Source organism: Thermobia domestica, chromosome 10 (assembly GCF_964235325.1).
Source record: "Thermobia domestica chromosome 10, izTheDome1.hap1.1, whole genome shotgun sequence".
NCBI lineage: Eukaryota > Metazoa > Arthropoda > Insecta > Zygentoma > Lepismatidae > Thermobia > Thermobia domestica.
In genome coordinates, this window is record NC_137463.1 from 12,610,736 (window position 1) to 12,638,364 (window position 27,629).

The 27,629-nt window shown below is 33.5% G+C and overlaps 2 protein-coding genes across 8 annotated transcripts in view; one reads left to right on the forward strand and one right to left on the reverse strand.

The window, feature by feature from the left end:
• LOC145662295 (lipopolysaccharide-induced tumor necrosis factor-alpha factor homolog) overlaps positions 1-3,871 on the reverse strand; it is a 122,194-nt gene extending 118,323 nt beyond the window's left edge. The window contains exons 1-2 of the mRNA XM_081727714.1: positions 3,727-3,871; positions 1,972-2,060 (exon numbers count right to left, since the gene is read on the reverse strand). The gene's annotated coding sequence lies outside the window, so the exon portion shown is untranslated. The remainder of the gene's footprint in view (positions 1-1,971; positions 2,061-3,726) is intronic.
• LOC145662294 (uncharacterized) overlaps positions 1-7,402 on the forward strand; it is a 48,709-nt gene extending 41,307 nt beyond the window's left edge. For 5 of the 7 annotated variants that reach the window (XM_081727709.1, XM_081727705.1, XM_081727706.1 and 2 more), the window contains 2 exons: positions 2,849-2,975; positions 6,949-7,399. In XM_081727709.1, coding sequence (XP_081583835.1) covers positions 2,849-2,975; positions 6,949-7,051 — 230 coding nt within the window. In that variant the 3' untranslated portion in view covers positions 7,052-7,399. Of the gene's footprint in view, positions 1-1,927; positions 2,600-2,848; positions 2,976-6,948 lie in introns of those variants that run through there. The other 2 variants (XM_081727711.1, XM_081727710.1) reach the window with 2 other exon arrangements.
• Positions 7,403-27,629: the final 20,227 nt, after the last annotated feature.

Sequence of the window (27,629 nt, forward strand, 5' to 3'; positions counted from 1 at the left end):
GTAACCTAACAGCATGTGTTGATATTATTATTATTATTATTATTATTATTATTATTATTATTATTATTATTATTATTATTATTATTATTATTATTATTATTATTAAATTAGAGAGCGGATTTTAAGATGCAGCACCTTTCCTAAAACTGCAGTTGTTAAACAACCAAAGTTCAAAATATGTATTTCCTGGCATAAAACGAACTGAAATGTACGCACTTTGTTGCACCTTTTTCGTGAATGTTGCACTTTTTGTGCTACATTAATAAAATTTCGCCCTTTTTTAACTTCTTTTAGCCTTCAGCACCTTTATTGTCCCTTTTTTCTATTTTGTAAAAGATTTGGACAGAACAATGTGCTTTATTTTCAATCTGCTTTGCACATAATATTCCATAAATTTAGACACAATCTTGACGGATTTGCTAGGGACAAATTTGAACTGAATTTGTGAAACAATCCGGACGTAGAAACCTTTACAACGTCAACTGAACTTCCTGTCCATGTGCTTACAAGATATGCACCACTGGTTTCCATTGATGTCCATGTGCTTACAAGGTATGCTTACAAGATATGCCATTGATGTCAAGCAATGTTTAAGGATCACCTGAATTCCAAGCGACAGAAATTAACATTCGAAACCATAGAAATGTGCATAATCAAGTATAACCAGTTTCTGAAGACTCAGTAGTATGGAACGGTTTCTCAAGCCACAATATTTAAATTAAAATTTTCTTTTCAAAAATTCCGAGTTGGTTTTAACCACAATTTTATTACAAGAATGTTGAATGTTGTACAAGTTTTGAGATTAAATAAAACAATTTTGCAATTTATGTCAAATGTTTAAAGCCAAGTTTTTAAATAATATTTACTGGTGTCGTGAATTAAGAATGTTCACGTAACTTTATACTATAGCACTTAATAAAGATATTCTATTAGCACCTTTTTTGCACCTTTTTGAATGATTTTTCAGCACCTTTTATTCCCCTTTTCCTACCGCCCTTTGCACCTTAAAATCCGGTACCTAATTATTATTATTATCTTATTTACTTACTTCATAGAAATGCTTGGAATAAGCAAGCAGAAATAATGAACCAATATTTGTTTCCTATTTGATGTGCTAACAATAGTTCCGTACTGTGAGGGGGAAGAGAGGGACGACGGACTCGCGCGGCGAAGTAAGGGGAACGCAAAATTCTGTATATAATGTTACTCATGGTAGGAAAATGCATGTGTACATATATAAAATGGAAGGAAAAAAGTAATAAAAAGTGCCCAAAATCAAGGAAATACAGGGCTTATTTTTGAAAATTTTCTTACCATGGTGGCGCTTCGCGGCTGGTATGCCGACATCATTCATATGTACGGGGGCGCTGCACTCTCCCCGGTCGCTGATTTTCCACGGCGCAGTACTGGCTAACAATGAATATACAACTACCATTGTTGAAAGGGATTACAATCAGGCATTCCCAAGGCAAATAAAGCGGTGTGGTTCTTCTATCTAGACCACGGTGGCTCAGTTGCAGCGCGTTCACATTTTGTGCATGGGGTCCCTGGTTCGATCCCAGCTCGCGCCAAGTGAACTGTGTGGTTGACAAACACCGTGTGTGTGGGTTTCTTCGGGGTTCTCCCGTTTTCTCTCACTTTCTTCATTCCACCATTTCACACATCTCTCATCATCACAGTCTCCTTTAGCCTAGATGGCATACCGTGGGGCGTAAAACTCAAAAATTTCATTTGATTTCATATCTTCTATCTACAATGCATAATGATAACATTATTGTGAAGGAAAAGGATAATAAACCAGAGGTACTCCTACAATATAACAAAACCAAGGGAGGTGTAGATTCCTTGGGCCAGCTTGCTTATGCATAGCTATATATATAAAGGCGAACTAATCGATGTCCTTTTTCATTTTCTATGAATTGTTTAGATGTCTGTGACGTGGCTGCTTATAGTATGTGGACAAATACTCACCCCAAGTGGCAAGTTGGTGCTCATAGTATAAGAAGACTTTTCCTGGTTGATGTTGCAGAGTCTTGTAGTAGATCATATCCAAAGAAGATCTGCAAAATATAATTCTCAAAACAATAAAGCAAATCTCGCCTGAAATACAACCATTAACATCAACAAAGGCGGATACTAAGAAGAGGAAGATATGTCATCTTTGTCCGTGGACTAAAAGCCGCAAACAAAAGCAAGTTTGCGACGTTTCCAGTAAACCCGTGTGCAACTAACACAGCAAGACAACCACGACTTGTAAAATATATAAAAGACTAAGAAATTCCTTCATCTGGATACAAGACACGTGTGAATAAGGACACTTCAAGGTTGATAACAAGTAAAAAATTCAGTGTTGAAATCAAGAGAAACTATTATATACCTATATAACTTTGTTTCTACATACATAATTATACACTGTACATTATAAAATTTAAAATTAATACATCTTGAATTACAAAAAAATATATATTCTAGATTAGTCAGAACAGTTTGTGACAATAGGTATTGACTTGTACGTATTCTGCACTTAAAATATATACTGGGCTTTCCCGTCTACTTTACAAAATTGTCTTGCCCGGAAAAGGGTTAAATATATCCTGAGTTTTTGTAGATAATCTTAAAAATTTCACCTATAATGTAGTTGATATTTTGCTATAATAATAATAATAATAATAATAATAATAATAATAATAATAATAATAATAATAATAATAATAATAATAATAATAATAATAATAATAATAATAATAATAATAATAATTATTATTATTATTATTATTATTATTATTATTATTATTATTATTATTATTATTTTGTAATGAAGTTTTGATATAATTTTATTTCCATTCAGAGACCCACTTTGGACTTTTCCCTCAGCGAACGAGATGCTACAATTGCGGGAACGTAGTAATAACACGAATTGAAAGCACTCCTACACTGTGTGCTCATGTGAGTTGTGTCATCATGTTTCTTGGCTTGTAAGTTTTAAAATTAATACACGTTCTCTGTATTATTACTTATTATTATTATTATTATTATTATTATTATTATTATTATTATTATTATTATTATTATTATTATTATTATTATTTGAGGCAAGAACGTAGACTGGAAGTATTTTAGAACATAATCCTGAGACGAATATTCGGACCCAACAAGAACGGGAATGGGGAATGGCGGAAACTTCATAACGAGGAACTACATAATTTATACGGTTTACCCAATATTGTTAGGGTCTTCAAGTCTAGGAGGCTTAGGTGGGTAGGTCATGTAGCGAGAATAAAAGAAAGTAGGAACGCTTTCAAAGTCTTAACTGGAAATCCAATCGGAAAATGGCCATTAGGAAGACCTAGGCGCAGATGGGAGGATAATATTAAGATGCATCTCTTAGAAATAGGAATACAAAGTAGAAATTGGATTCAGTTGGCTAAGGATAGAAGTCAATGGTGGGCTTTTGTTAATGCAGCATTAAACCTCCGGGTTTCATAGACCATAGAGTTAGTTACTTAGTTACGTGTTAGTTATTAGTATTAACTATAGTGTTAGTAGTAATAATACAAATAACTATACTGGGATATTATTAAGAAGAGGAAAAGAAACTGTTTGGGAAATTGGCTAAGAAGGAGCTGGATCATGAGGGACGTGGTAGAGGGTATGATGGCAGGAAAGAGAGGGAAAGGGCGAAGGAGACTACAATTAATGGACGATATCAAAACAGAAAAGTCTTACGTGAAGACGAAGAGGTTAGCGGAAGACCGTGGAGTGTGGAAGCTTGTCTGTTGCAGCAAGTGACCTGCCAAGTGGCAAAATACCTATGATAATACTGCCTGAGGAAATTGTCACAATGTAGGAAACCAGTATTTCATGTTCACAAGAAATAATTTCTAGACACTACGAGTGAATTTCGTAATGAAATAACTGCATAATTATAATAAGATAGCAGATCATAGGATATCATGTAATCATTTCCGGGGTACATGAGTTTGCATGCTTATTATCAATTGAGCATTTGCCAAGTAATTACAGTCCGAACTCTTATGGCATCATTTTAAAACAAGAAAAGTAAAAAGATCCGTTTTTTAATTTAGTTATTCTTAAACTGAACCAAATATTTAGTTAATATCAAGGTATATAAAATAACGTTAATATCAATAAATTGTACGTGTTTCTATTTACTGTCAAACGTTAAAATAATATTAAACTTAAGATCACTAATCACCCTAATGTACCACTACCTATATACCTAATTGAAATTCAACTCGTTCCCTCAATCCAACGAAATTGCTATTGGCGGCACTGCCGGCTAGAGTTATAACTAATACATCGTCTGCTACTGGCAGTAGCTAATTGTATCATTGGCTAATTCTATCAAATTCACACGTTCTTAATGATTTGATTCGTTCTTATTTTCAACAGTTCGTACTACCCAATCGCTTTGAGTAGCGGCGCCACAATCTCAATTCACATAATTTTGTTTCAGCGGGAAGAAGAACTGAAACCTCTTATACGAGGGTCACTACGAAAGTTTTGAGATGTGAAATAACTTACATACTTAAAATCAATTTAACAATTACATTTTCTCTAAGTATTTACCATTACACTGTACACACTTTTGCATCCTCGAAAACCGCTTTTGGAAGCAGTGTTGCCAGTCTTTTTCTTCAAGTATTGAAAGTTTATTCTCGTAAGCCACTACAGCTTCTTCAGGGCTGTAAAATCTCTTCCGACGCATGCGATCTTTGATCCTGGGGAACAGAAAAATTCACACGGGGCCAGGTCAGGGCTATACGGCGGATGATTCATAAGTTTGACCTCCGTAGATTCTAAAAACTGAATTTTGATGTTGGCCGTGTCTGCCGATGCGTTGTCATGATGCAGCAGGATCCCAAACAATCCAATTCTGGACGCCGTTCCCGAAGCTTCTGGAACACTTTTGTTAGGCAAATAGTGGTGTACCACTGAGAAGTAACAGCCCTTTGTTCTTCAAGTAGAACAGTTGCAACATGACCAGATTTGGAGAAGAAAGTTGCGACCATCTTCTTCCCCACACTTCGCGATCGCTTCACTTTCGTGGGTGGATTTTCGTCTGGAAAGATCCAAACTGTAGACTGGCGTTTATTTTCAAGGTCAAATTGATAGATCCAAGTCGCACTGAGAAAAATCCGTTCTCCGGACAGCGGTATATTGTACAAATATACGGTATCCTCTTGCTTACTATAGAAATCAATACGGAGCATACGTTATCCGTATGATACATAGGCACTGCCGTTTGATGTTACATCATGCCGTTGCAGGATGTATGACATCTAACAGTTTTCCGTATATCACATGTATATACTTATGTTACCTTCGTCAGCTATATGCTATATACGTCCATTTGTATGTGAGATCCTGACCGCCTACATTGTTTCATACAGAAAGTACGTATAGATGGAACACTTATACAGAAAGTATTATAAAACATGCGTTTTCAGTTATACGTCTGGTGTACGTTAAGTCCAAAAAACTACAGGAATTACGCATGTAACCTATCTTTTTAAGTATGCCACCTACAATTTTTTTTCTCAGTGCGCATCACCAGTAACAATGTCAGAGACGCGTCGAGAATTGCCTCCATCAAATCTTGCAAGCATTTCTTCACATCAGTCCACACGCATGCGCTTCTGCTGTTCAGTCAAAGTGTGAGGCACCCAACGAGATGGAACCTTCCTGAGCCGAAGATGATCATGAAGAATTTTTGTTACCGCTGGCGATCCAATGTTCACTGTAGATTCAATGTCCTTCTAAGTTGTTCGAGGATTTTTTCGAATCGTTTGTTCCACAGCGGCAATGTTTTCATCTGACATTGCGCTCTCTCTTCATCTTTAAGCGATGTCCGGCCTCTTCTGAATTCACCAAACCACTGAAAAATTGTAGCACGGGAATGAATATGGTCCCCAAATGCCCCCTGCAAACGGTCAAGGCTTTGTGTGTCGTTCAAACCTTTTTTGAAATCGTAAAGGATCATTGCCCGAAAATGTTCCCTTTCGAGCTCCATTCTAGACAGCCGAATACTGCTCACATCAACAAACAAGTGAAGGCGATACGGCCACGCCGATAAGCGAGGCGAGTTGAAACTTGCTTCTTCGCTCTGGATACTACTACCGAACGCAATTGTTGGAATTCAAATACTGTGCCACAATAATGCGTATCTCAAAACTTTCGTAGTGACCTTCGTACTAACCTTACTCTATGCTTGAGATTAAATATTAAGTGGTTCTAAAATTAGAGACTCATCAGTTTGGCTTAGTCGATTACTACACTATGCACCTAAAGTTGAAAATTTTGTGCTTTTAATTATATTGCAGTAAATATTCATAAGTCACGGCACAACTCGCAACCAAAATGGCGCGGGCATAAGCCGCAATACACCTGCACTAAATAATACATTATTACAAAGTAACTAAGTTGAAGATGATAAATACGTTGATCTAGGTTTGTCCACATTATAAAATTGAGTACAAAAGAAAATGAAATTAAAATATCACTTGTAAGAAATTAAATAATAACACAAAATGGAAGTTCGAAACACTCTATCGAATCCAGACGCCATCTTGTCTCGAACTCTATTTCTCACATTTCTATTCTAATTTAATTACATAACATTAACAGTCAGATGCAAAAGAGTATAATTCTTTCTCCTTTTCTTTTTATCACATTATACACATTTCATAACACTTTTTCTCCGTACCTTCCAAACATAAGAAGGCACGAAAGGATCAAAAGTTGTGTGTGACTTACTCTTGACATCTACTGCTGGTTTCATGAAATTAAAAGAAAAGGAATGTTTCTTATTGTTTTGTTTTTTTCAAGTCACTAAATATTTTCACCCAATCATCTACCTTCACTCGATGACGTCAGTTAAGAGGTTGATTAAAGTATAAACTCATTTTATAATTTCTTCCTTTCCAGATGTTGGCCGTGTTGTTTGATCCCTTACTGTATGGATTCATGTAAGATTTACAAACACTACTGCCCTCTGTGTTCAAGTTACCTAGGCGAGTCTAAAGGTTGACCAAATTTACAGTACATTTTAGTCCTCAAAATAACCGTTTCAAATAGAAAAGATTGCAGTCACCTAAATTGCATTATCAGCTTAGGAAGACATTGTACGCGTCCTTCACTCTGACACCAATTGATGTACGACGCATAAATTTACATGAAGTTTGATGTGCCAAAGTATGCCATTGTTGTAGAAAAGCTTTGCAGTTTTGTAGAGTTATGAATATAATGTAATAAATAATAATACTTTTATAATATAAAATCATCTTTCTGTGTGAGTAACACTAATTTCTAATACTTATTAATTGTCCCTCCGCTACGTTCGCTCCGTACCTGTCTGCCTTTATTTGAAAATGTATAGTGATGAAGGCGAACATGAGCACGCTTTTTTGTTTATTATTAAGACAAGGGGCTTATTAAAAATTAATGAAGTTGTGATTATAACCTAAAATCCGTAATTATCATTTTTATTCCATGTCAAACACAATGGGCGGTATTCAAAGAGAATTTGTTAATCAAGTGTTAGTCACACGATTAGTTACTGTCGTATTATTTCTGTACTATGGAAGGTGTACTTTTTGGTATTCAGAGACTGCTTGGAGTTCAGCTAATACGTTGATTTGAGTATGATTAACTAATACAATCCAAGTAGATCTTGTAAGAGAAAAAATGTGACAAATACGGAAATCTAGACGAGCGCATGCGTATCTGTAAAGATGAAAACATATGAAATAAGTAGTAGAAAATGGATCGATCTGGGTCATACTAGAACATACTAGACCATACTAGAACAACTCAGGAGCCCCTGGGAAATCGAGCACCTTGAACCGTCGACCCACGGTCTTTTACGACCTCCATTTTAGGGGTGTATTTGTTCCCTTTTATGAGCCCTTTTTAGGGGGTGTACTCGTTCTCTTTTATGAGCACTTTTTAGGGTGAACTCGTTCCCTTTTATGAGCATATTCTCCAACCCCTATTTTAATAACGAACACATAGCAGAGCAGATAATACATAAGACTCGTTCTTACGAACACACAGCAGAGCGGATAATACATAAGATTCGTTCCACCCCTATTTGAACATAGCACAGCTAATAAAAGAGTATGAATCTTTAATCACACAGAGACTACGAAACATAGCGAAGATTAAACAGAGTCCATTTTAGGGGTGTATTCGTTTTCTTTTATGAGCATATTTTCCAACCCCTATTCGAACTTAGCAGAGAATACCTACTCCAACCCGCTATGACTTATTTTCCAACCCCTATTTGAACATAGCAGAAATTACGTAAGACTATGTAACATAGCAAAGGGGGGTGTATTCGTTCCACTAGTAAAAGACTCATTCTCTTCAACCCCATAGCAGAACAGATCTAGTAAAAGAGTATGGCTTATTTTCCAACTCCTATTTTAACATAGTAGAGCTGTACTCGTTTTTCAACCCCTATTTGAACATAATACTACGTTTCCACCCCTATTTGAACATAGTTCATGGACTCGTTCCAACCCTTATTTTAACATATCAGTTGGCCTATTTTTCCACCCTATTTGAACATAGTCCATTTTAAGATGGACTCGTTCTCTTTTATGAGCATATTTTAACATAAGACACATAGCACATAACACATAGCAGACATAAGACTAGGGAGTGTACTCGTTCTCTTTTATGAGCATATTTTCCAACCCCTATTTGAACATAGCATAAAACTACGGAACAGAAAGGGGTGTATTCGTTCAACTCTTATTTAAACATAACAGAAATTACACAGAGACTACGAACACACAACTATTTAACATAGTAGAGTTGTATTCGTTCTCTATTTTAACATAACAGAAATAGCAAAGACTACCAAATATCAGGGGTGTACTCGTCCCAACCCCTATAGCAAAGATTCTTTTAAGAAGTGAACTTGTTCTAACCTCTATTTGAACATAGCAGAGATTATTTTCTTTTACGGGGAGACAATATTTAAAGATTGCAAAGGAATACAAACTTCCGTGTTTTATTATCAGTTACATAATAACTTCCGCCATATGTGGATAATTCTCATTACGTCATTCATCCGGATTTTAAAAACATCGTGCTAGGTTTTTCCTTAGCAGACAATACTGATTAATAGTATGTGTTGATCGCTCGCGGTAGACGCATGGCTACGTGACTCGATGATATCATCTCTATTGCGCAATATTACGCATTGCAATCACAAAGGTTTATGTTGATCGCTCGCGATCTGTCTTGTCATTTAAACCCTGACCGTGACTCGGTGACATCCCTATTGCGCAATATTGCGCAATGCAATTATAAAGGTATAAAAGACTGACCTAGAAGTTCTTTTTTAATCAGTTCCTTGTTGGTGTTTAAAGTGTAAACTTCTTATCATTGAAGCTCTGATTTTTTTGTATGTGTATATCAGTGTGCTCTTTTTTCTTACTTGTTTATAGGTAAGATATCTTATAACGATAATATCATATTATAAAAGCTCACTTCTGAACTATTATAGTAACGTTGTGTTATTTAAAAATGGCACCGAAAAAGGTTAAACCAAATACTATCAATTTACCAACTGATACTCTATTTGATAATAATTTGAAAAAAATAATTTTAAAATGTGATAGTGTTTTAAATGAGGATAGTGGATGCTTTTTAAATAATAAACGAAAAGACTGTTTAGATATATTAAAACAGGAAGAAGATAAAACATCGTTTAAAGTGAATTTTTCTTTGGCTACAACTTTTGTAAAATCAGTAGATTTAGAAACATGTAGATTCTTTGTAAATAGTGGTAACGAAATGATTTTACCGAGTACAGATGTGAATGCTATAGTAGAAAAACTACTTAATAAAATTTTAGTTGAACAAGAAAACAGAACAATTAAGAAATCAGGGTGGTCTTTATGTTCTCAACCAAACCATCTCCTAGAAATTAAAATTAGTAAATATGATCCATTGGCGGCATCATCTTATATAAAATTGCCTCAATGGATTTTATCTAAAAATGTGTTATAAATATTCAAAATAACGATAATAGATGTTTTATGTATTGCATTCTAGCTGCATTGCATCCTACAAAAGATAATCCACATCGTGTAAATAATTACATACAATATATTAATACTTTATTACCGTTATTTGAAAAAAGAATATAAAATTCCCCGTTGAAGTAGCACACATAAGCAAATTTCAAAATATGTATAATTCCGTATTTACTCAGGAACAAATTAATATATATGGCATTAATTATGATAATGAAACAATTTTTCCGTTACGTATAAGCGAAAACACATCTGTAGGTAAACATATTGATTTATTATATTTAAACTCTCATTATTGTTTAATTACAAATTTAAAGGGTTTAGTTAGACATCAATTAGGTACTCATCAAGCATTTATTTGTAGACGATGTTTAGTATCTTTTTATAACAAAATTAGATGAACTTGAGAAATTATGTAAAGAACACACTCCAACCAAAATTAACATGCCGAAACAAGGAGATGTTTTAAAATTTCGTAACCTAAAATTATTATTACAGAATGATGTCATAATAGTTGCAGATTTCTAAAGTTTATTAAAACCTATAAATAAACAAATTGGATCTCATACAATACAAATTCAGCAACATATACCATGCAGTTTTGGTTATATTGTATGTTGGAGTAACAACTATATGAAATCAGATTTAGTTATTTATCGGGGAGAAAATGTATCGATGAAGTTTATGTCTGCTATGGAGAATGAATTAAGAAAAATCATAAACATATTAGATCAACAAAAACCAATAATACCATTAAATAGTTATCAGTTACAGGAGTATAATCTATCTACTGAATGCTCTGTTGCGATAGTAAATATATGAGTAACAATAGAAAAGTTAAATATCATAACCATTTAACTGGGAAATATATTGCCACGGTGTGCAATAATTGTAATTTGCAAATTAAACGTCAGAGTAATTTTATCCCTGTATTCTTCCATAACTTATCTGCCTATGATGCACATTTATTCATGAAAGAACTAGGTTGCACAATTGACAATATATCTGTAATTGCTGAAAGCACTGAGAAATACATCACATTCTCCAAACATTTTAATTTTAATGGTAGACCTATCGAGTTACGTTTTGTAGACTTGTATAAATTTCTTCCGTACAGTCTCGAAACTTTGGTGTCAAAATTAAAACCTGAGCAATTCGTATATACAAAGCAATATTTTTCCTACGATAAGTTTCCTTTAATTCTCCGTAAGGGAATTTATTTTTATGAATACATAACAAATTTAGATAAATTTAAAGAAACTGAATTACCTGGAAGAGAGGCGTTTAATAGCAAATTGAACGGAACACAAATTTCTGAGACCGACTATCAATATGTAAAACTGATTTGGCATGTGTTTAATTGTCGAAATTTAGGGGACTACCGTGATCTATATTTAAAATGTGACGTACTTCTCACAGCAGATGTATTGGAAAATTTTCTAAAGACGTGTTTAAATGCTTTTAGTATTGACCCAATTAATTGTTTTACTGCACCTGGTTTGGCATGGCAAGCCATGTTATATAAAACAAAAATTGAACTTAAACTTTTATCAGATATCAATATGTATGTTTGTAGAAAAATCGATTCGTGGAGGCATCACACAAGCTGTATTAAGGTATGCCAAAGCTAATAATCCCTACGTACATGATTTTGATGCGGAAAAAGAAAAATCTTATTTACTGTATATTGACATGAACAATCTGTACGGACTATCAATGATTGATTATTTACCATATGGTGGTTTTCGTTGGGAGGACAAAATTGACAATTGGCAAGACAAGAATAAAATTATCAATTGGCCCACTGATAGTGAATGTTTTTTTCTAGTTTTTTTCTATCCAAATTATTTACACGAATACCATTCTGATTTTCCGTGTGCTCCCACTAACGAAATTCCACCGAATGGTAAATACTCAAAATTACTATTAACACTTAAATCAAAATCGAATTATATCTTGCATTATAGAGTGTTACAATTTTATCTAAAACAAAATTTAATATTGTTAAAAGTACATAAAATATTATGGTTTCGTCAATCTAAATGGCTTGCATTTTATATAGAAGAAAATACTCAGCGTCGTACAAATGCTACAATTGAATTTGAAAAAGATTTCTATAATTTATTAAATAATTCTGTATACGGAAAGACAATGGAGAATGTACGAAAACGCATTGATATAAAATTAATTAATAATGAAAAAGTGTAAAAATTAGTAGCGCAAGATCAGTTTCAAAATTGGGTAAAATTAGGAGACAATCTTGCATTATAACATATGTTAAAAAAATCTGTAACTCTAAATAAACCGATCTATGTAGGAGCTACAGTTGTAGAATTATCAAAATTAGCAATGTATGAATTCCATTATAATGTAATGAAACCTCGATTTGGAGATAAGATTAGTATTACTTACATGTATACTGACTCTTTCATTTACCACATTAAAACCGACGATATTTATAAAGATATAAGACATGAATGAGTATATTGATACCTCAAATTATCCTGAAAATCATTCTTTATATAACACAAAAAATAAACACGTTTTGGGTAAAATGAAGGATGAATTAAGTGGAGTTCCCATCATTGAATATGTTGGTTTACGAGCAAAAAATTATGCAATAAAAACTGATGAAAATAAAGAATTGAAAAAATGTAAAGGGACCAAGAAAAATGTAGTTAAAGAACAAATTACTTTTGACAATTATAAATCATGTCTATTTCAAAACGAAACGATTCATAAAACACAATTTAAATTTAAAAGTAAATATCACAATTTAACAACAAATCAGGTAAGAAAAATAGCGTTAGATCCGTATGATGACAAAAGAAAATTCTTAAAATGTAATATACACACTGTTCCTTGGGGGTATCATAATAAAGATTTAACATGTGGGATTTGTATATTGTAAATATATTTTAGTTTTTGTATATATATTAGTGTAATAGTATTGATAAACAAAAATATGTCATAATCAGTTCGAGAACAAGTAGTTGCAGAATTACATAAAGGTGCAAGACGAAACTATCCTCGAATACCCGTTATAACGAAAGGAATTCATGATTTATGGCAAGCTGATTTAGTTGAAATGAATAGTGGAAAATTGAAAGGTCTAGCAAACATTAATCGAAATTTCAAATATTTATTAACTGTGATAGATACATTCTTTAAATATGCTCGGGCTATTCCTGTGAAAAATAAAACTGGGAAAGAAATTACACAAGCCTTTATAACAGTACTGAGAAAAGCAAACAAAAGTTCCAAATTTTTACAAACTGACAGAGGTCGAGAATTTTATAATTTAGAGTTTCAGAAAGCGATGAACCAAAATAACATTAAACATTATTCCACGTACAGTGATGTGAAAGCAAGTATTATTGAAAGATTTAATAGAGCATTACGTAATTTAATGTGGAGACAATTTACACTGCAAGGAAATTATAAATGGATTGGCATTCTGCCGGAATTACTAAATAAATATAATAATACTATTCATTCCACTATTAAAATGAAACCTATCGACGCTATTAAAAAAGAAAATGAAAAACATCTATTGACAAACATCTATTGCAGAAAGTTTTCTGTGATAAAAAGAGAAAGTAAATTTAAGGTAGGTGAATATGTAAGAATTAGTAAACTTAAGCGTCCTGGTTTTAATAGAGGTTTTACACGCAATTGGAGTACAGAAAGTTTTCGAATTGCTAAAGTTTTCTTCACTAATCCTCCAACATATCACTTAGTAGAATCAAATAATAAACCTATTAAAGGAAGATTTTACGGACACGAATTACAATTAACGAAATTTCCAAAAACATATTTAATTGAAAAAGTTTTGCGAAAGAAAAATAATAAGGAATATGTGAAATGGTTAGGTCTGCCAAAAAGTGAAAATTCTTGGATTGATTTAAAGCATACTCTATTGTAAAAAAGAAAAGTCAAGAATTTATAGATGAAGCATGTCGTCACGAGTATTTCTTGTAGATTTTATAATTTCAAAAGGTGAATTTTCTATTTTAAATTCTAGCAACACTAAATTTTCGTTGCTTAGTTAAATTGTCATCATCATCATCACGAGGTCTATCAGTATCACAAGTAAAAAGTATATTAAATCAAATTTGTTCTTCAACAAACGCTGTGTTTTTATGTAAAGGAGAAAATAAAGCAAAATATTTAAAAACGTTATTTAAAATAAATGTGATATATCTGTAATATGGAGTGGAAAATTCCGTTTACATGTATGGTAGCAGGTCCTACAGGCTGTGGAAAATCATATTTTGTTAAAACATTTCTTGACCATTATAGTAAGTTATTTAAAAATATTGTATGGTGTTATGGTGAATGGCAGCCGTTGTATGATACTGTTTCAGGCTGCACGTTTAAAGAAGGTTTACCTCAAAATAATGAATTTCAAGCACACGAAGGTCCATATCTTGTAATTATTGATGATTTAATGCGTGAGTGTGACCATCGGATTGTACATATTTTTACTAAGGGTAGTCATCATAGAAATATAAGTGTAATATTTATAACACAGAATATTTTTCTTCAACAAAAAGGAATGCGGGATATTTCGTTAAATTGTCATTATATTGTTTGTTTTAAAAATCCTAGAGATCAAGCTCATATTAATTATCTGGCACGACAATTGTATCCAGGTAATACAAAATTTATTCAAGAAGCATATCAAGATGCAACTCGAATTGCACATGGTTATTTACTTTTTGATTTAAAACAAAATACTCCTGATGAGCAGCGAGTTCGAACAAATATCTTTCCAACAGATTCTTTTAATTATGTTTGTGCCTGTAAAAAAATAATTGCAATATGGTTTATATTCTAACAACTATTTGTGCTTTAATAGCCGTAAAAAAATGATTAGTAAGGAAAATGCAAATTTGTTAAAACTTTTAGCAAAGTCAAAACCGAAAGCACGTAAGGCAATTTTACAAAATGCAGATCCTGATTTAATTCGCTCTATTTGCGAATGTTCCTATAACGTATTACAGGGAAATGTTCCATTAAATAAAACAGAGATAAATAAGTTTAAAAAATATAGAAAGGAACTGAGATATTTAGTGAAAAAAGGTCCGTCATTAAAACAAAAGAAAAAACGAATAATTATACAAAAAGGTGGTTTTCTTACTGCATTGCTTGCTGCTATTTTAGGAGGTATATTATGAAGTTTAATCAAGTAATTATGCAAAACGCACAAAAACTTATTTTAATCTCACCAGAAAAATTACATCATTATCAAACGATATCTAATCCTGATGATGAAATGAAAGAAATTTTAAATAATAAAAGTTTAAATGCAGAAGAAAAATGGGTACGATACAGAGAAGCCTTACAAAAATATTTAAATATAATTAAAAACCGACAGCAGTTACAACAACAGCAACTACTACTACTATTGATAAAGAGGAGGAAGAAGAAGAAGAAGAGGAGGAGGAGGAAGATGAAATAATATCTACTCTCCCTGAAATTTGTAAACGTAAAGCAAGACCTTTATTACGTAAATTGAAACAAAATCCAAATATTCAATGGGATGATAATGGAAATGTGAATATTAATAATAAATTAATTCCAGGTGCAAATATAGTGGATTTGGTATCCGATTTTATTAGATGTCGTAAGAAAAATATTTCAGTTGTCGGTTGGAAACCTTTTGCTACATTATTAGCTAAAGCTAATATACCCTTAGAGTACATTGATAATCCTTAACGAATAGAATATATTAGAAAACTCACAGACGACGAAGAGGATGATGAGAACGAAGAGGATGGTCCTCCACCACGTAAACTTAAATGGTGTACTTATAAGCAATAATACTAATATAATATTGTAATCTATTGATATTTTTGAGTATATAGAAAGAAAAAATAATAATGAGTGATCCATACTTTAAATACTATACGCTTCAAGCAGGAGGTGGTTATAATGTATATAAAGGTACAGCATATCAAGAAGGTTATGGCATTGGTATTTTCTAGGAGGTTTATTTCGCACTGTATTTCCTTTATTAAAACAAGGTTCAAAAACTGTTGGTAAAGAGTTGTTACCTTATGCTCGGCATAACGTAACATGGCCTGGTGCTTTTGGGCACCTTGTATATTGAAAGGGAATTTTTACTTTATTGACAATGTCAGAAAAACATGTTTTATTTTGTAGTAGGAAAATGTAGGTCGCAAATTTTGCGTAATTTCAGTTAAGTAAATTGTTTCAACGAGTATTAAATGAAGAATACATGATTAGTAATTATATTTCGTATATTTTTACGTATTTAGCCAAAAATATAACATTATTTTAGAAAATAAGTGTATATTTTAGCTTTTTAAATGGTTTTCAGTTTATTTCTATGGATATTTCGGCATAGGGAATCTTCACAAGAAAACTAAAATTTTTATTTCGTAAATTTTCTTCAAAATTCCAAATTAAGAAATTCAGACATAATTTCTTCTTGGTGCATCTCTTTGTTTTCGGAGTAAATTATTTGATTGGATCATCCGCAATCACAGCTGTGGTTGAGATTTTTCGGCTTTCTTTGATCTCAGCAGAGAAGCGTATCATCCGATAGTTACGTCACGATTATCTTCCAATTAGGGATCATCTTCTCATTGTTCTTTGTCTTACATCTTCAGCCATTACAGGAGACAGGCGTGCAGTGATCGTCGTCTATAACAAAATTGTGAAATTAACTAATATTTCTAAAACTGTGAATTGTTCTTCGTTTTGTATCAGTGAGACTTGTATGGAATGGTGCTTCCAGAAAGATTATACGTTCTTGAACAGCGAGGAATTGCTGTAGAAGTCTAATAAGACGGTGGCAAAGTCTCAGGTCTTGAGTTTGGTGAGTGGTGACGAGAAGAGGTGAGTTAATAAGCCAGATTTGCAGAAGGAAATCCTAATGGAGCTCTCGCAGCTATGTCAATTTTTGGGACCACCGTAAATGATTCTTTCTAGAATCAGGTGGAAAGATATTGTGGTAAAATACTATGGTTTATCAGTTTTCGCCTCATCGTTGGATAATCAAGTAAGTGTAACTAGGAAAGTCAAAAGGAAATCGTTTAGGAACTCCAACCTCGAAATCAATGTTTTGTGGCATAACATTAGTAGTGAGGTTTTCTTGTGCATGTGAAAAAAAATATTAACATGATGTGCTAAGTGCTTTAAGTTTTCCCCAACATCTCTCACATATGGGTCTGGACAATGTGACATCGTGAATTCATTCAATGGGGGGGGGGGAGAGAAAGCTAGATTATCTCAACACAGAGCGATTGTCATAACATCATGAAAATGTGTGTACAGCCCACATATTTTCCCCCAAAAGAAAGAAATGTTTAGATTCCCTACAACCTCCAAATTGTTCAGTTTTTTTCGGAAACATAGTACTGCTCGAAATATTTATAATTTGGCATGATGTTTTTCTTTGGTTTTTTTTAAACAATTCTATACGTTATAGTAATTTTAGAAGTGTCAGAAGTCACGGCTAAAGTTTAGTACAAGGGTACATCAAATTTGCGTACCGATAGCAGGATACTATCGTCAATAGGTTAAATATCTGTCATGTTACTCTGATACCCATGGAGGAAGTTTTAAATATACAGTTTTAACGAATGCTAGTAGAAATGTTTTAGTAACTTTAAAGGAAATTAGAATTTCAGAGCGACACTAAAGAAAATAGCCACTACGTCTTTGGTCATAATGTGGTAGTAAAATAAACATAAATACATGAATGAGAATGGTGCTTCGTGAATATGTGTATGATTTTTTTTCTTAGGTTAAGTTAGTATAGTATAGCTAGGTTAGGATAGGGATTTTAGGTTTAAGTTGTGACAATATTTTCTATGAGTGTTTACCTGTGCTAGTTTGTTAAATGGGTCCGAGCCTCAAGAGAGGTAGCGAAAAGCGTAAATCCTCTATGCCGGCCACAATTTCAATGCACAGAAGGTTTAGAGCACCAAATTGATAAAGAAAGGAAAAATTAGCTAACCACAACATTATGTAGTGAAGTTTTAATAGTATGAGGTGTTTATATTTTGTTGATTTTCATTTGTTCTGTGTCGATCTGATGCGAATGTTTATAAATGTGAAGAATATAAATGAATATTTCAGGAATATTTGTGAAAACTAAACAAAATAAATAATGTTTCGGCTCTGAAAAGTTAGAAAATCTTTAATGTTAGTTTCTTTCAGCACAATTCAGATGGGTATGTCAGTACATGCATGTGTAAAGATCCTTTTTATAAAATTTTCTTGTTCAAATCCACTTACATAAAGAATGTCAAATAAAATTTACTAGCCGTGAAAACCTCTTTCTTTTCAAGAACAGAATAAAATTATCTTGTAGTTTTAAGTAATAGAAATCTTGAGTTACAGTTATGTTTTGGTATGTAAATGAAGCATGATCAAAGCAAAGAGTAGTACGTACAGAATAAGTTTAATGGGAAAATGAAAATAGCTGTGAATTGAGGGAAGAGACTTTCCTTAGTGTGACCGGGGTTGGAAACAACCGAGTTTGCAGAAATTTTCTTATTTTTTTATCAGTTTTAAATCAAAATCTCAGTTTGGATTTTTTTAAGTTGAACGACAAAATTCTGTTTTGGGATTTGTGAGAGTTTTTTTTATTTAGATAGAGCTGCTACAGACAACATTAAGATCTTCATTGTGCTCATTGCCAGCTCCACTCGTAGGTCGATGTCCTGTGTCTGTAGTTGTGGTTCACAACCTATTTCCGGATGGGATGTGGATAATGAGCTGCAGGCCTGGATACCGGACTGTGAGTTGAGATGGAAGAGACTCTGGAATCTTTACATTTTCGGGCAATATTTGAGTTCTATTTTCCGTAGATGATTGGCTTGGTGAGTGTGTCAGTGACTGTTGATGACGAGTCCATACATGCCCAGTAGGTTCGGTGTCACTAGTCAGTGATACATTCAGCATAGCCTGTAGTCTCAAGGAAAGGGAACATCATACAGAAATATCATTACAATCATCAGATTATTTATTTTATTTTTATACATTATTTTTTTTTTCATTTGTAAAATAGTTGATACGTACAGGAATTAATGTAGCAGGAGATGTACTAGATAATAATAGACCTATTGAAGAGTCTTTACAAGATCGGTGTCAAGAAGCTAAAACAAATTTAAAAAATAAAGCTCAAAATAAAATAAATCAAGTATTGGAAGGATCTGGAAGAAAAAGAAAGAAAGTTCATTTTACATCAACTGGTTGTGGTGTGAAGCGGATAAAAAAATCCAAAGATATTTTTGATTGATTGGTTGATTATGGAGCAAAGTGATAGTTTTTATCTCACACTTCCTAGCAATAGTTCTATGGAATATTTTCCTCAAAATACCCTTGCTTGTTATACTACTAAATCATATCATCCTATTGTACTGGAGAAGGGAGTGTGGGAAACAACTGTTGTTGAAGTACGTTATACAAGTTCATTTCAGAATGTTTCCAAATATACAAATAATATTTATTACCGTATCATGAATACAAAAACTGGAACATAACTCAAATCTTACCAGGCCACTGTTATCATGTTGATGATATTCTATCTCAAATTAATCAAAAAAGTGATATATTAAATTAACAATTAAAAGTTAAAGCATCAGTAAAACGAATTGAGGTTAATAGAGTAATAAAAGATCAAGAGAAGCATATAGAAGTACGTCTATCTCCTGAACTAGCCAGAATACTAGGGTTTGATCATATTCAACAGGAAGATATTGCAGTTGTGCATCATGCTCGTTATCCACCTGATTTACAAAAATCGCTACCTACACTTATGTATATTAACAGTGATATTGTAGAACCGCAAATGGTAGGTGACACCATAGCTCCATTGTTACATATTATAAATACAAATATTACAGATCATGGTATTAATAATGTACATATTTTTGACAATCCTCATTATGTCCCCGTGTAACGTAAACAATTTGATCAAATTATTATTGATTTAAGAGATAGTAAAGGTAATCCACTTCCTTTCCAATATGTCAGTGTATGTGTAAAATTACATTTTCGTAGACGTAATATGATATTGTAAATTTTACCATGTGTGAATATTAATAGTAAGAAAAGAGAAAAATGCAGTGTGAGTGTATGAAATCAGAATTAGATTTATTTACTGGTTTACCCACTCAAACCAGTATTATAGGTAATAAAATAGTTCCATATAAGCCTGTGGCTTCAATATCTGATAATGCTCCAATAGAATTTGTTGTCCCCGGTCATGGGGATGACTATATGGACTTACCGCACACAATGTTATATATTAAATGTAAAATTACTAAATCAGATGGTTCTCTGCCGATAAGAAAATTGGTCCTGTAAATGATTTTCTCAATGCAATGTTCAGTGAAGTGCAATTATATTTGAATAATCAACTTATTTCCTACTCTTCACATACATATCCATATTGATCGTATATTGAAAAACTACTAAATTTTAATGCTAATGCTAAATCAACGCATCTTCAAACATCAATGTAGTTTAAAGATACTGCAGGGCATATGGACAGTGTGGCCGATGCTAATGTAGGATTTAAACAACGTTTTCTTCTCACTCTTTTAAGTCAGTCATTCGAATTAGTGGGTTATATTCATGCTGATATTTTCAATCAGGAGATATTTTTACTGAATGGTGTACAACTGTGTATTAAACTAATTCCATCAAACCTACATTTTGTCTAATGGGTGACGCAGATGCTGATGGAAAAGTTGTAATTACAGATGCAACATTGCTTGTGAAAAAGGTTGATGTATCACCAGCAGTTAAAATAGCACAAAATAAAGTATTACAAAATCCTAAATTTAGAATAAAATATCCTATAACAAAAGTGCCGGTGAAGACAGACACTCTGCCACAAGGAATTATGGATAGTACACTTCCAGATCTGTTTTCAGGCATAGTGCCTAAACGTATTATTATTGGGTTTGTTACTAATTCTGCTTTCAATGGTACTTATCAAACAAATCCATTCAATTTTCAACATTTTAGTATGTCGTTTTTTACACTGTATTTTGATGGATTGCCTGTGCCATCCAAACGATTACAACCTGATTTTGATAATAAGCTATATATACAAGCATATTCTACGTTATTTACAGGTTCAGGTATTTATTATTCTAATCAAGGTAATGATATTTCACTTGCCGAATATCCTAATGGTTATACTCTACTGGTGTTTGATTTAACTCCCGATTCAAGCGCAAGTGCTGCATTTCATACTAGTCCACAACTGCAAGGAAGTGTACGTTTAGAGGTTCATTTTAAAGAAGCACTGCCATCTCCTGTAACAGCAATTATTTATGGTGAAGTCTCTTCAGAATTAGAAATTGATTTCTAGAGAAAAATATATATTAATTTTAAAAAATGTTAAATACAATTGAACTTTATGAGGCACTACAACAAAATTTACCTAAAGATCATTTTATTGGTGTATATGCTGCAGATGAGTTACCTTTGTTTATTCATACATTTCCAGCCGCCATAATTATAAATACTGATTCTAGTGATAAGTCTGGTGAACATTGGGTTGCTGTTTATATATCTAATATGTGTGTGGGAGAGTATTTCGATAGCTATGGTATACCTCCCTATATACAACATCATATAAGATTTTTAAAACGAAACTGTCTGTATTATACATGTAATAATAGACGTATTCAAGGTGATTTATCTCAATTTTGTGGACATTACTGTTTTTTATATCTAGCATGTCGTGCATCTGGTTATTATTCACTGCACGATTTCTTAAACAAATTCTCATTCACCACTATTGATGCTAATGATATTATGCTTTATTCATTTATGAGAGTATGATGATGTTATTTTTTTAAACTCCGCCATTGCCGGTCCCAAGCCCTGGATGAGGAGGGAGGAGGGTTGGGGTTTGCTACCCCCGTAAAAGAAAATAATCTCTGCTATGTTCAATTAGGGGTGGAAAAAATGAATACACCCCTAAAATGACTATATTTGCTATACGGGTTGGAACGAGTACACCCCTTACAGTCTTTGCTATGTTAAAATAGGGGTTGGAAAATAAGCTAATAAAAGGGAACGAGTCTAAATCTATGCTATGTTCAAGTAGGGATGGAAACGAATACATCCCTGCTATGTTTTATCTGCTATGGTAAAATAGGGGTTGAAAGAGGGAACGAATCTTATGTAATTTCTGCTATGTTTAAATAGGGGTTGGAAAATAAACCATACTCTTTTACTAGTTCTGCTATGTTTAAACAGGGGTGGAAAAAGTGCTCATAAAAGATTATCTGTTCTGCTATGTGTTCGTGTATTCTCTGCTATGGTACAATAAGGGGTGGAAGAAGTACGTAGTCTTATGTATTATCTGCTATGTTAAAATAGGGGTTGAAAAAGTGATCATAAAAGGGAGCGAGTAATCCCTTTAAAATGAACTATAGTAGTAGAAAATGGATCGATCTGGAACAACATAGAACATATGAGAACAACTCACAAGCCGCTGGGAAATTGACCACCTTACACCGTGAGCCCACGGTCTTTTACGACCTCTATTTTAGGGGTGAATTTATTCCCTTTTATGAGCACTTTTTAGGGGGTGTATTCGTTCTCTTTTATGACCACTTTTTAGGGGGTGAACTCGTTCCCTTTTATGAGCATATTTTCCAACCCCTATTAACACATAGCAGAACATCAGACTACGTAACATAACGAACATACAGCAGAGCAGATTGAACTCGTTCCCTTTTATGAACACTTTTTCAGGGGTGTATTCGTTCTCTTTTATGATCACATTTTAAGGGGTGAACTCGTTCCCTTTTATGAGCACTTTTCCAACCCCTATTTTAATTACGAACACATTGAAGAGCAGATAACACATAAGAGTACGTAACACACAGCAGAGCAGATAACACATAAGATTACGTAACATAACAAGGGTGTACTCGTTCTCTTTTATGAGCATATTTTTAAGGGTGAACTCGTTCCCTTTTATGAGCACCTTTTCAACCCCTATTTTAACATAGCAGATAACACATAAGATTACGAACACATAGAAGAGGAGATAACACATAAGAGTACGTAACATAATAAGGGTGTACTCTTTCTCTTTTATGACCACTTTTTCCAACCCCTATTTTAACATAGCAGAAATTACACTGAGACTATGAACACACAGCAGAACAGATAATACATAGCACAGCTAATAAAAGAGCATGGCTTACTTTCCAACCCTTATTTTAACATAGCAGAAATTACACTGAGACTATGAACACACAGCATTTTAGGGGTGGACTCGTTCTCTTTTATGAGCATATTTTCCAACCCCTATTTTAACATAGCATAAGACTACGAACACATAGCAGAGGTGTATTCGTTTTCAACCCCTTAACATAAGAGTATGTAACATAGCAGTTACGAACACATAGCAAAGCAGATAATAAACACAACAACCTCCATTTTAGGGGTGAATTTATTCCCTTTTATGAGCATATTTTCCAACCCCTTATTATAACATAGCACAGATTACATAGCAGATCTAATACGGCTTATTTTTCAACCCTTATTTTACCATAACAGAGACTACGAAACATAGCGGACATAGCACAGGGGGTGTATTCATTTTCTCCACCCCTAATTGAACATAGCAGAAATTACACTGAGACTACGAACACACAGCTGACCAGAGAATACATAAAATTCATTCCCTTTTATGAGTACATTTTAAGAGGTGTACTCGTTCTCTTTTTATAATTACTTTTGCAACCCCTATTTTACCATAGCAGGAATTACATAAGATTTTTTTTCAACCCCTATTTTAAGACAATGAATACCTATGTAACATAGTGATTCGATACGCTCTTTGAACCGATTTGGATGAAACTTGGCATATGGGGGTTTTCGACCATGCTGAGTACGAATATCATACCTATTTTTACCTGCGTCCTACAGTTTATGTGGCATACGCCCTTTTTATGACAATTTTAACCAATTTGGGTGAAACTCGGTATATGGGGGTTTTCGGACATGCTGATTACGAATATCATACCTATTTTTACCTGGGTCTTATAGTTTATGTTGGATACCCCCTTTCTATGACAATTTTAACCTATTTGGATGAAACTCGGTATATAGGGGTTTTCGAACATGCTGATTACGAATATCATACCTATTTTTACCTGGGTCTTATAGTTTATGTTGGATACGCCCTTTGTATGACACTTAAAACCCAATCACTCGTAAACGAAGCAACATATTGAGGTGCTGTTTCCACATTTAGTAATCGGTCATCAACTACTACAAGTTCCAAAAATAATGACCATCGAGGTCGAAGGTCAACATACTTAAAACCTAATAACTCGAAAACGGAGCCAAGTATTGAAGTGGTGTTTCCACATTTAGTAATTGGTCATCAACCACTGCAAGTTCCAAAATAGTGACCATCGAGGTCAAAGGTCAAAATACTTAAAACCTAATAACTCGGAAACGGAGCCACATATTGAGATGCTCTTTCCACATTTAGTAATTGGTCATCAACTACTACAAGTTCCAAAAATAATGACCATCGAGGTCAAAGGTCAATATATTTAAAACCTAATAACTCGAAAACGGAGCCAAATATTGAAGTGGTGTTTCCACATTTAGTAATTGGTCATCAACCACTGCAAGTTCCAAAATAATGACCATCGAGGTCAAAGGTCAAAGTACTTAAAACCTAATAACTCGAAAACGGAGCCAAATATTGAGGTGCTGTTTCCAAATCTAGCAAGAGGTCATCAACTAGTACAAGTTCCAAAATAATGACCATCGAGGTCAAAGGTCAAAAACTCGAAAACGGAGCCAAATATTGAGGTGCTGTTTCCACAATTAGCAAGAGGTCATCAACTAGTACAAGTTCCAAAAATAATGGTCATCGAGGTCAAAGGTCAATCTCATAAATGAAACCACATATTGAGATAACGTTTCCTCATTTACTAAATTTGTGTGATCTATTCAATTTTGTACAAAGCAGAAAAAAAGTGAAGAAGGAATAAATTTGAGTGGCTTATTTACTTTTGTATTAACAAGAAAGAAAGCAGAGATATGCCATTTTAACTAGCTGAGAATTATAGGTCTTCTTGTACTAATTAAATAAATGAAGGAATATTGTACCAATGAGAAATGTCATTTTTCTAGACCATGTTCTAATATTTAAACAAACGAAGGGGTGAATTTGAGTGACCTATTCAATTTTGCACCAAGGAGAAATAACTGCGTATTTTAAATCATTTTGTACTATTTAAAGAAACAAACAATCGGATAAATTTAACCGGCTCAGAAGTTCAATACTATTTTGTACTCTTGAGTGAGCTTTCCAATTTTGTAGCAAGAAGGACCATTTTTTAAACTAACTTAGAATTTCATTTCATTTTTGAGGATGTGCTAATAGAAAAATTTCAGAACATAAACAGAATATTACACAAGATTTTGCAGGTATTTTAATTTTTGAATGGAAGGAGAGCTCGCACTCACTTCACACTCACGTGGACTGATTTGCTTTAGAGTCAAAAAATAGGAAATTCATTCCATGTGCAGAATTGTAAAGGAAGAATTAAACAACTTTACAAAATGAAAAATCACATTCTTGAGGTCTCAGCTGTCATTTTATTGTCCAGAGAACTTCAAACACCTTACGATAGAGAACCGACTTTTTCATGGCTATTATTAGCGGATGGTATTTGAGGCAGGTATTTGTTTTTGTTGTTTTAGTAACAACTTACATGACCCAAGCTTTTTGTGTGTGTGCAAGATCATAGAATAAGGAAACTACTTGACCTTGCGAAGTAGGAAATTTATTTACTAACAACTAATGAAGCTGTGCGTTCATAGAAAAGTCGAGCGAAATAATTATGTATTATTTAATTATAGCTTCTCTAAATCCCAATAAACAAGAGTAGCTCTTAAGAATGTTGATAACTTGCATCATAATGGTTATTCTGCCCATTAATTTATATGAGGAAACAAAGAATTTAAGCCAGTTAATTTTATTGACTACTTCTTCTTGAGATCTTTAAATGTATTCTATGCGAAATTTAACCACTGTATTATGTAATTTTAATATATATAAATAAAAACTAAAACAATATAACATTGAATATTTTTAAAGCAAGGAACCCTTAAATAGGCCAGAAGAAGAAATTATTAAAATTGAATGAGTAAAATCTCATCTATGTAAAAGAAAAATACTTAATCATATAAGTCAATGGGCTATTAAAAAAAGAAAGATACATCCGTTAACATGATTCAACATAAAAAAAATAAATAAAATAAAATAAAATAAAATAACACACACACACACCTCCTTTCATTAAAGTCTTTTTTTCGAAAGCTACCGTACCCTGAAACGATGGCGTGTCGTTTGTTACAGTCAGAGTTAAAAGTGAAGGAAAACACGGGGGACGTCATCTCCCACTTCCAAAAATATCTATGGCGTCCCTCCACTTCCTAAAAAATATAGTGGACAAAGATAGGCACAAGGGATGACATGATGTCATGCGTTCCTCAACCTTTTCAGATCAATTTTTACCCCTGGTTACAACTCGATTTTGATGTTGTTTGACTTTTATTAAAAACAGACTTCAAATTTAACTGAATCCGCTTGATATAGACCGAGCTCACAGAATGGGTAAGGGCAAAAATAGACCGATCATTGTTAAATTTGTATACTACAAAAGGAAAGAGGCCATACTGAAAAATGCATATTGTACCAAAGGTGACACTCCTATAGTATTAGAGCCATTAGAAGAGAGCTCAATGAATACCGGGTTCAAGCCAAGGCACGCGACAAAGGGTGCGAATGCAATTCGATAAGTTGTATATTGATGGGGAATCTTATACTATCGAGGACCTACGAAACACAGATGACAAAAATCTAAGTGATACAGTTGGTGTGGGTTCAGTGAGTGTGAACAATGGAGACGCTTGAAAAAGTTCAGCAGTTGCAGGTGCTTCTTGTAGTGTGATCACCTGCAGAGCCTGTGGGGGTGAGTGATGAAGAGTTTCCAGCTTTGAGACAAACAATGAATGCAGCTCGAAGGGGCAGAGGTCAACCACACCCTGGAGGAAGAAGCGTCCCTTGACAAACAAGGGAGAATGACCTTCAACAAGGTAAAACTTCTCAAAGTGAGTGCAGTGATGTGTTATGTAATAATGACAGCAAGTATGTTGTAGATAACGCAAAAAATTATTTTCTAATGTATTATATGAATGCGAGATCATTTAGGAACAAAGCATGTTAGTTTTCCAGCAACATTTCATTGAACAATTATGATATCGTAGCAATAGCAGAGACCTGTCTTGTGATTATTTTGATTCAGAGTATTTCGATAACAGATACCTAGTGTATCGTAAATATAGGGACTATAATACAAGTGGTAAAGCAAGGGGGGTGGGGTGTTGCTGGCAGTACAGAACCTGGAAGTGAGTCAAGTGACTGTTACTGACCAGAACCCAGAAGGCATTCTAGTGAAAACTATGGTTAATTACAAACCGCTTTATATCTGTGTTGTGTATTTTGAACCAAACTCA